This window comes from Rhinopithecus roxellana, chromosome 2, assembly GCF_007565055.1.
Source record: "Rhinopithecus roxellana isolate Shanxi Qingling chromosome 2, ASM756505v1, whole genome shotgun sequence".
Taxonomy (NCBI): domain Eukaryota; kingdom Metazoa; phylum Chordata; class Mammalia; order Primates; family Cercopithecidae; genus Rhinopithecus; species Rhinopithecus roxellana.
Genome location: NC_044550.1, coordinates 110175490 through 110186267, shown reverse-complemented (window position 1 = coordinate 110186267; position 10778 = coordinate 110175490). Strand labels below are relative to the sequence as shown.

The 10778-nt window shown below is 40.9% G+C and overlaps 1 protein-coding gene across 1 annotated transcript in view; it reads left to right on the top strand.

Moving 5' to 3' along the window:
• The first annotated feature begins 40 nt into the window (after positions 1-40).
• TRAPPC11 (trafficking protein particle complex 11) overlaps positions 41-10778 on the top strand; it is a 55132-nt gene continuing 44394 nt past the window's right edge. The window contains exons 1-5 of the mRNA XM_010377919.2: positions 41-215; positions 4287-4511; positions 7028-7197; positions 7836-7906; positions 8773-8887. Coding sequence (XP_010376221.1) covers positions 4308-4511; positions 7028-7197; positions 7836-7906; positions 8773-8887 — 560 coding nt within the window. The 5' untranslated portion in view covers positions 41-215; positions 4287-4307. The remainder of the gene's footprint in view (positions 216-4286; positions 4512-7027; positions 7198-7835; positions 7907-8772; positions 8888-10778) is intronic.

Here is a 10778-nt window from a genome sequence, read left to right as displayed (position 1 = left end):
GCGATTGGTGTAGAGCGCTGTCACTCAGGCCCAGAAAGTGCTTCCTGTGCTGGGGGAGGTGGGTACAGGGAAGTCTCGCCTGTTGGAGCTGGCTGTGGGGCTGCAGCGGTGGAGACGGGCCCCGGCGTTCTGTGACATCCCGCCGCCTCCCCTCGTCTTGTCCCGGCTGGCGGCGACAGGCCTCAGCTGCAGCGGGCCCGGGGCGTGGGGCCTGGGTGAGTCCGGGCCGGGAGACCCGCGAGGCCAGGCGGGATCGCAGAGGAAGAGAGCTAACTCTTAACAATGCTGGTTTGGGGGCCTGCGTTTTGCAATCCCATCGACGAGTGCAATCCTGGCACTTCTCTTTTAGACCCAAGGAAAGACGCACCCATTTCTAGGGCCTCCCAGGTTTAAGACAGGGGAATAAGAGGAGGAAGAAGATATCTGACTTTAGGGACTGCAATGTTATTCCTCTGCCTTTCCTCGCCGGAGCTACCAGAGCGGATACTGCGACCATAGGGGCGGTGTTTCTCCTAGGCTGGGTTGTTTTCTTCTCATCTTTAACATCGAAACATCGTTTCGTCCCCACACTGTCGTTCCTCTTTTGTTCGTTTTGTAGTTGAACATCTCTCAATCCCATTCTCAGCAGCCTTGTGTCCTACACCCTGAACTTCCAGTTAGTTAAAAGAAAAAAAAAGCAACCGCGTTAGGTTTTAGGGTTTTTTTAGTTCCCAATTTGATTGGGCCACTTTTCTTACCTCTCACGCTAGCTTCCAGTTTACTTCCCTTGCATTACTGGATCTCCCATCCATTATTCACCTCCTATAGCTGCGCTTCCTTTCATGTATAGTTTCCTTGGTTGCTCCATTGGCTTCTTCCAGGATATCTGAAAATTTCTCCTTCCAGCCTGTCATTGAGATCCTTTCAGTCTGCGCCTGTGCATATCGGTGTTCTCATTCAAATTCCTTTGCTGCAGAATAAGCACGACCATTTCAAGTGCCATGGGAGAACGTGGCAATAATTTCTGTTACAATTTTCATGCAGTGATTTTGGAACAGATTTCCCATAATTTAGATCTCTGCTGTCCAGTTCTGTAGCCGGTAGCTACATCAGGCATTTGAAATAGGCTAGTCTGAATTGAGTTGTGCCGTGAGTGTAAAATACACACCAGATTTTGAACACTCGGTACAAAAAAAGGTAAAATATGTCATTAATAACTTCTATATTAGTGTCAGTATGATAATATTTTGGACATACTGTACTGCGTTAAATTGAATATTATTAAAATGAATTCCATCCACGTTTTACTTTTTAATATGACTGCTGGAAAATTTTAATTTATTTATGTGACTCGTATTTGTATTGGATGACACAGTCATTTTTAGTTCCTCTTATTTCAGCTCCATATTCAAAGACCACAGCTATGTCTTTTGGGACTCTGGAGTTATTACAGGAAATGGCCTCTAGTCTAGACTCGTTCATATTAAGCAAAGGTGCCCGTATTGTATTTTGTTCACGTGTTTTTTGTTGTCGTTGTTGAGACGGAGTCTTGCTGTGTTGCCCAGGCTGGAGTGCAGTGGTGCGATCTCAGTTCACTGCAATCTCTGCCTCCCACGTTCAAGCAATTCTCCTGCCTCATAATCCTGAGCAGCTGGGACTACAGGCGCGCTGTCACCATGCCTAGCTAATTTTTGTATTTTTAGTAGAGACGTGGTTTTACCATATTCGTCAGGCTGGTTTTGAACTCCTGACCTCATGAATCACCCTCCTTGGCCTCCCAAAGTGCTGGGATTACAGGCGTGAGCCACTGTGCCCAGCCTGGTCACCCCTTTTTAATTTTCATTCCCAAATTACCCAGAACTAGACTGTTTCTTTCTCTGAACATGCAATCCTTTGCCCTCATAGCTTAATCCTGTCCTAAAAATATTTAAACAATTCTAAAACTATCTGTTGTAGACATTTCTGGCAAGCTTTGCAAATCATTTATTCAATACCTATTGTTCTTTCAGTACGTAAACACGAGAAAACTAATAGTCTTTCCTAAATTAACCTTTCAGTTGAAAATATTCCATGTTTTGGGGATCAGGTATTAGCCTAAGTGTGCCTCACTTTTCACAAAGATTGTATCAGACTTCTCTATAATATACTGGTGTAGATTACCTTTTAAAAGAGCCTCATGACACATTCGTTTTCAAATAAGATTATATTTAAAATATAGCGATAATATTGTTTGGAATAACTTTTTTTTTTTTTTTGCGACACAATCTTGCTCTGTCACCCAGGCTGGAGTGCAGTGGCACAATCATAGTTCACTGTAACTGTAAACACCTAGACTCAAGTGATCCTCCCATCTCAGCCTCCCAAGTGGCTGGGACTACAAGTGCGTACCACCATGCCTGTCTATTTTCTTTTTTATTTCTTTTAGAGACAGGATCTCACTATGTTTCCCAGGCTGGTCTCGAACTCCTGGCCTCAACAGTCCTCTGGCCTTGTCCTCCCAAAGTACTGGGATTATAGGCATGAGCCACTTGTGCCTTACCAGAATTCTCTATAGTATACTGGTATAGATTATCCTTTAAAAGAACCTCATTTGGGAGGCCAAGGCGGGCAATCGCCTGAGGTCACGAGATCAAGACCATCCTGGCCAACATGGTGAAACACTGTCTCTACTAAAATACAAAAATACTAGCTGGGCGTGGTGGCGCGTGCCTGTAGTCCCAGCTACTAGGGAGGCTGAGGCAGGGGAATCACTTGAACCTGGGAGGTGGAGGTTATAGTGAGCTGAGATCATGCCACTGCACTCCAGCTTGGTGACAGAGAAAGACTGTCTCAAAAAAAAAAAAAAAAAAAAAAAAATATATATATATATATATATATATATTATATATATATATAATGATAGTCTTGTTTGGGATAAACATAGTTTTATATACTTACAAAGTCAGGGCATACTTTAGATTTATTATGGACTGATTCTTAGCTAAAGAATGCAATGCAAACATCCTCTGAGAAGTTTCCATTCATTTTTAGTTTTTCCCTTACAGATTTTTCTTTAAAGAGTACATTTTATATTGTGGCAAATGAGACAACATAGCTACTATTTAGATAATTACATAAATTAAAGGCTATTATTTTAATAATATCCTAGGTATTCAGACATTCAATATTAGCAATTACAGAGAAATTAGAGGAAGTTTATTATATGTAAGTCAACTTTTTCTTTTATATTTTTCTTTCAATATATTTTTCTTTTATGGATGAAATAGATCATGTAGATCTATTTTAATTTTATCACCTTCTTGCTTTCTTGGTCTACTAATTTCAAAGTTCTGTGTGCATTTTGAGACATTACTGAAAATACCCATTTGTCTTAAAGTTGACTTCAACATTTTTAACATGAAAGATTTTTTTAAAAATATCATGTAGTTATTACATTTTAATAGATCCAATTCAGGAATTAAAGTTTTCCCTTTTTCTCTCTTCTGTTTGCGTGACAGTTTGCAGATACTCAAATCCTTTTGCCTTTTTGTAATGATTATTTTATTTATTTCATTTTTTTTGAGACAGAGTCTCACTGTCACCCAGACTGGAGTGCAGTGGCATGATCTTGGCTCACTGGAGCCTCTGCCTCCTGGGTTCAAGCGATTCTCATGCCCCAGCCTCCAAGTAGCTGGGGTTACAGGCGTGTGCCACCATGTCCAGCTAATTTTTTTGTTTTTGAGACGGAGTCTCGCTCTGTCGTCCAGGCTAGAGTGCAGTGGCGTGATCTCGGCTCACTGCAACCTCCGCCTCCCGGGTTCACACCATTCTCCTGCCTCAGCCTCCCAAGTAGCTGGGACTACAGGTGTGTATTTTTAGTAGAGATGGGATTTCACCATGATAGCCAGGATGGTCTTGATCTCCCGACCTCATAATCCGCCCGCCTTGGCCTCCCAAAGTGCTGGGATTACAGGCGTGAGCCATCATGCCCGACCAATTTTTTGTATTTTTAGTAGAGACAAGGTTTCACTGTGTTGGCTAGGCTGGTCTCAAACTCCTGGCCTCCAGTGATCTACCTGCTTCAGCCTCCCAAAGTGTTGGGATTACATGCATGAGTCACCATGCCTGGCCTTGTAATGATTTTTTTGTAATGATTTTTAAATAGAGATTTATATATTGGAAATGAATATGAGGTTTTTTTTTTTTTTTTTTTTTTTTTTTTTTTTTTTTTTTTTTTGAGACAGAGTTTTGCTCTTGTTGCCCAGGCTGGGTAAATGAATATGAGGTTTTAAAAATTAATTATGTATATATTAACCTTTGTATTTCAGGTTTTTTGTGACATCGTAAACATGAGCCCCACACAGTGGGACTTGCCTGTGGAACTGTGTTGCCGGCCTATGGCCTTTGTTACTCTTACAGGCCTGGATGTAGTTTATAATGCAGTCCATCGAGCGGTCTGGGACGCCTTCTGTGCCAATCGGAGAGCTGATCGAGTACCAATTTCTTTCAAGGTGCTCCCAGGTGACCATGAGTATCCCAAATGTAGACCCAAGGTAATGGCACTGTGCTGGTATGTGTTCTTTCCCTCTCTCTCTCGTGTGTGTGTGTGTGTGTGTGTGTGTGTGTGTCTTTTTTGTTCTGTTGTGTGTGCCGAGTTTATCAAGACAGTGGTCACAGCGGTGCATAAAGAAAGCCTTAGGCATTTTCATGTAATACACTGCATGTCTATTTAATCATAGTTCTTTTTTTTTAAACTCAGGAATAATTACTTCGTAAAGCTTCTATCCTATGAACTTAGGTTTTCCCTTTTTTGTTTTTAGGAAGAAAACCCAAGTCTCCATATTTTTAACATCGTCCCCTCTAAAAGGAAGGTCTTGCAGTCCCCACCGTCATTACTAATGTCGTTTTTGAATCCCATGGTCTGTGTAATTTGGCTCAGTTTCACAGATTTCTTGAGCACTTGCTTTGTGATAGGCACCTGGAACTGTGCCACAAGCCAGTGATACGAATTTAAGACAGATTCCCTGTTCTTCAGGAGTTACACATAAACTAAGGCAGTTTCTTCATTGCAGAATGAAGAAAGGTATTAAGTTCAAAACTGACTTTTAAGGTGAACGACATAGCAAAGACTACTTTACCTTAGGTAATAATTATTATCATGATGATAGTATCACTAATAGCTAACATAGTTGTAAAAAAAACAGTAAAACAGTTTGCTGTTTTAAGCAATTTATGTATATTGATTATTTGTTATTTATCATAATCTTATGAGGTTGGTTTGAAAGTTAGGTGATAAAACCCTTTTAGTTCTGAACCATACCCTTTTTTGTCCTTTTGCCCTAGAGCAGTGTCTCTGATACAGTAATCTCTGGACCAAGTATGTCATCATAACCTGGGTTATTTATTAAAAATGTAGATTGCGGGCCTCCTCAGTTGGTCTCTGGGAATGTAGGACTTGGTCACTAGCTGATTATTTTGTGTGTGTTTGAGAACCACACACAGGAGACACCATTTCATATATCCAGCCCTGGAAACTGAGCTGTCTGAAATTGTGCAAGTAATAGCATCCCAGCCCTGGCCCTTACATTATTATTTTTCTTTTCTTTTCTTTTTTTTTTGAGACGGAGTCTCGCTCTGTCCCCAAGGCTGGAGCGCAGTGGCGCGATCTCGGCTCACTGCAAGCTCCGCCTCCCAGGTTCACGCCATTCTCCTGCCTTAGCCTCCCGAGAAGCTGGGACTACAGGCGCCTGCCACCACATCCAGCTAATTTTCTGTATTTTTAGTAGAGACGGGGTTTCACCGTGTTAGCCAGTATGGTCTCGATCTCCTGACCTCATGATCCACCCGCCTCAGCCTCCCAAAGTGCTGGGATTACAGGCTTGAGCCACTGCACCAGGCCTACACAATTATTTTTCTTTAGTGTCATGTTTGTGTCAAGAAGGCAGGGGGCCCAGCACAAGCCCTCTTTTCTCCTCTTTTAATGCTTGAATTCAAGCTGCTTTTCATTTCTCTATTCCCAGCTCTTGGCTGAGTCCCCATGTTATTTTGTGTCAGCTTTCCTTATAGACCGCATCTTTCCTTGGTGGAGGCAGACATTGGATCAACATGAAGTGGAGTAGTCTGAGCCAGCGCAGGTGATTTAGAAGGAATATGAGGTTTCAACTGCATCCTTCAGGGCTAACATTCAAATCCACAGCATCCTTTTCTCACTCTGTGGCACTTAGTGCTCAGACCCAAGTGGCTCCTGTGAGGCTTCTGTTTAAGAATTGGTCTCTGCTTTTTACTTCATCCACAAGTGAGGTGAAATGCCATCACAGCAATATGTCTTTGAAATAAACAAAGCCATATTGGATTTTAAGTAATTTTTTTTTGAGCAGTTTTATAAGAACAGAAGCTGGAATGGTGAATAATATAAGTAGAACTTACCCGGAAATGGACTATTTTTTTTTTTTTTTTTTTGAGACGGAGTCTCGCTCTGCCACCCAGGCTGGAGTGCAGTGGCCGGCTCTCAGCTCACTGCAAGCTCCGCCTTCCAGGTTCACGCCATTCTCCTGCCTCAGCCTCCCTAGTAGCTGGGACTACAGGCGCCCGCCACCTCGCCCGGCTAATTTTTTTGTATTTTTTAGTAGAGACGGGGTTTCACCGTGTTAGCCAGGATGGTCTCGATCTCCTGAGCTCGTGATCCGCCCGTCTCAGCCTCCCAAAGTGCTGGGATTACAGGCTTGAGCCACCGCGCCCGGCCTTTTTTTTTTTTTTTTTTTTTTTTTACAAAGTATTTGAGACCCTTGACATCATTAGACATGCATCATCATTTTATGCATTCAGTTATGGGGCTGATAGAAACTCTTTGGCTTTAGTCAGTCTTTAAATGGGAAGTATCACTTCTCCAGGGTTGAGAGTCCACCTTCAACACTTTCTAGTTCCTTCTGAATCTGTAAGCCTGAGTTTCCTAATCAAAAACGGGAGGTGTGTATATTGAATGAGATCAATGCACATAAAGTGCTTGGCACTCAGTAACAGGTGGTTTCTGCTGCTCTCATGTAACTTCAATTTCTGCCAATGTTTGCAGAGAACTTCATATGAGTGGTACATTCCTAAAGGGATCTTAAAGACTGGCTGGATGAATAAGCATCTGAATCTGGTGCCAGCCCTGGTGGTTGTGTTCTATGAACTGGACTGGGATGAGCCTCAGTGGAAAGAAAAGCAGTCTGAGTGCGCCACCAGAGTGGAGATAGTCAGGTATGATCTTCTGTGTCAGGGCGGCTATTTCAGTTTGCACCTGTGTGTTATTCACTAACATTTCTTGAAGGCAATGGAGTACCGTTCAGACTGCAGTAGTCACTTTGGGGATTGACTTCCAATTAATCTTGTTCTCTTCCTCACAGGTAGCATAATTATTGACCGTATTTAATGCTGGGTATGTGAAGAAATTTAGAAGACTAATTGGTCTCAATTTCCAAATGTTTTTCTTGTATTTATTGTCTTTTTTGGAGACATAGTAATTTACTGTTTAGTCTCTTAAAACACTTTGCTTTATCACTATTTAAGTTTGAAATAATTTATTCTTTTGGATGACTACTCTGCAGTGTATCACCATAAAGAAGTAAGTTGCATTATAACTTTTACCTAAAAGTATGCGTTAATCTTTTCCTTTTAAGGAAGATTTTTAAGATTAGAAGATGTGAGATCATACTTTTAGAATTTAAATCATTGTGACATATATGTGCTTTGTGTGCAGGAAAAGATTTCTTCCGATCTTGGTTTTTTTAGTTGAAATTTATCTTCAGTTGGATGACCAAGGTTGTGTTTTATGTGAAGTCGTGAATACATTTTTTTAAGTTAAAATACTTAATGTTACTATTGCTTTTCCATTGCAGGCAAAGTTTACAAGGAAGAAACACAAAAGTTGCAGTCGTTCTGATGCAGAAGAAAACCCCTTTGCCCCCAGGTATCGAAGTCTCTCTAATTAATTAATTGTTCCATACCTCCAATTCTTATTAAAGGGAGATAGGGGCTTTTTGGATGTTTAAATCTTTTATGCATTCAGTTACAGGGCTGATAGTGCGTTAACTTTAAAAAGCACCAAGGATACATGGGCAAATGCTTATTGTAAAAAATTAAAGATAGTAAAGAATGCAAATCTTAAGTCCTCTTCCCCTAGTTCCACTTGTCTTCTTATGTAGGGGATATAGGAAGGCATGTTTAATTCACAAAACAATTAATTCGCTTGAATTTTTTTACAAGAGTATAATTTTTTTTGGCTTCCAAAGCTTTCCCAAAAAGAATATAATTTACTTATCTAAGATAGATTTGAAACTATATTCCTTATATGAAATTTTTTCGTTAGTTTTCTGTAAGGCAAAGAAAAAGGCTGGATTTGTAGTTTTCTCTTGGAAAATTCCTTAGTTTCAGATTCTTATTTCCCCTTTCCCAGACTTTTGTAGACCAAAATATATTTTTGTTTCTGTGTTGAAACTTACAGCATCCAAAATGGTTTTGGAGACTTCTTTCATGAATTATTGTTTCCAGTTTTAGTTATGTTTTTTGAAATAGTTAAGTGGTGTATCTGTTGGCATTACTTGGCCACCTATCCTGGCTCCGTAGAAAATTCCACAGTGTTTTCCTGAAAGGCATATACTGTGTGACCTCTAAGAACCACACAGAGCTTTCAAGGAACCCGTGAGTCCTGTTGATGTGATAAAAGCCGTTTGGGTTTTTATTCCTAATTCTATTGTTCAGACTTGGGGAAATACTTATTTGGGAAGCACATTAGTTATTTTATTTCTCATTCGTCTTGATGGGGATTATCAACAGGAGAAGATGTCATTGCTTCAGAAAGGGCTGCAGCTTTATGCAATGCATGTGAGCTCTCAGGAAAGTCTTTGTTTGTACTGCCGCACACTGACCACCTTGTGGGTTATATTATAAGGTAAGTAGAGGTCTTTTAAAGTTTTGTTTTTTTAGATTATTAAGAATTGAAAAATTGGTAGCTTAGACCCATTTATGTTTTTAAAAATGATGTTCATGAAAAACATTCATATGATACAGAGGCTATGGAGTAAAAATAAAAGTCTCTTTTGTCAAATTTTTAATCCTCTCCAATTCCTGGAGGTAACCAATATCAATGGTTTCTTTTTTTTTTTTTTGAGACAGAGTCTCGCTCTGTCGCCCAGGCTGGAGTGCAGTGGCCGGATCTCAGCTCACTGCAAGCTCCGCCTCCCGGGTTTACGCCATTCTCCTGCCTCAGCCTCCTGAGTAACTGGGACTACAGGCGCCCGCCACGTCGCCCAGCTAGTTTTTTTTGTATTTTTTTAGTAGAGACGGGGTTTCACCGTGTTAGCCAGGATGGTCTCGATCTCCTGACCTCGTGATCCGCCCGTCTCGGCCTCCCAAAGTGCTGGGATTACAGGCTTGAGCCACCGCGCCCAGCCATCAATGGTTTCTTAAGTTTCCTTCCAAAAAAATGTCTTTTTGTATAGGAACAAATGTATGTATTTCTTTATAGTATCTATGCCACACCCACAAACACAAAAACATAAATGTGCTCGTATGATAGACAGTGATCTTTCACTTAACCTTACCTCATGGACACTCTTCCATATGTGCATCTAGGTCAACTTGATTTAAAGAAACAAAGTTTGTATGTTTTTCCATTATACTTTCCAGTAATTACCTAATGTCCTTGAGTGACATGTCTGTCCTCTTTTATGAGAGTGTCTCCATTCCATTCTGGCCGCTTTTTGCTTCATTCTTGAGATGTTGATGTATCTATGTAAGTAATTTTTTAGGAAGGGTCTGAGCCCTATCATATCTTAAATATCTTTATAAAGCCTTTGTGTGTAAAGGGCGGATTACCTGGAGACACATTACCTCAAAAATTACATGGCCATTATTCACTGTTTTGTAGCATTTATTGTTACACAGAAGTTTTGTAGTAGTACATTTTATGCTAGGATATATTTAGATATGAATATTTTCATTGATTTTGACTGTAAAATGGTTTTCCTTTTTCATTCTGCATGTGTCCTCTGTTAACTCATGAAGAGTTTTATTTATTTTTGATTATTGCTTTTCTTGCATTTGTTTCTTTCTCGGAAGCAAACCTCTGAAAATGATCTGCTGCAGGAGGTTACCTGGCCTTCTCACTGGTATATAAATGACCAGGCTTCTAAGAAAGAGAAGCATAGATTTAGCAGAGAACATGCAGAGGAATGGGATCAAATGAAGAAATGAATTGCAAAGAAACCTAAATGCAGTTAGCAAAATAAACCTTCACACTGGAAGCAGTAAACAGTAGAATTCACACCACAGGAAATCAAGTCAGTGGTGCCGAAGATAACATTGAGATAATTGCTTGGAATTCAGAGGAAAAGAATAAATGGGTTTTGTTCCTTAAATGCAGACATATTACCAATAGGGAACAGAGAGAAGAGAGGGGCAGCTGGTAGCACACGCAGGCAGCTTTTCTTTCCACCGAGGCTCATCCCAGCGTCACACCTGGCCTCAACTCTCCAGGCCTGGACAGCTCCCCCTTGACTCTGCATTTCAGTGCTTTCCTATTCGCAGTGCTGTTCCTTGTCAGATGCTTTCATAGTCATGCCCACCTGCCAGCTCTCCTTTTCTGGGCTCTCTCTTACTCGACATTTAAGGCTTCAATGAAGCCTTCGTTAGAAAGCCATTGTCCTCTGTGCTACACCCTGCCATAATGACTCTTCACCGAGCAGCATTACCTTCCAGAGACTATTTGGCAATGCCTGGAGACTTTTATGATTGCCACAACTGAGGGGGTTGCTGTATTGGGTTCTAGTGGGTAGAGGCCA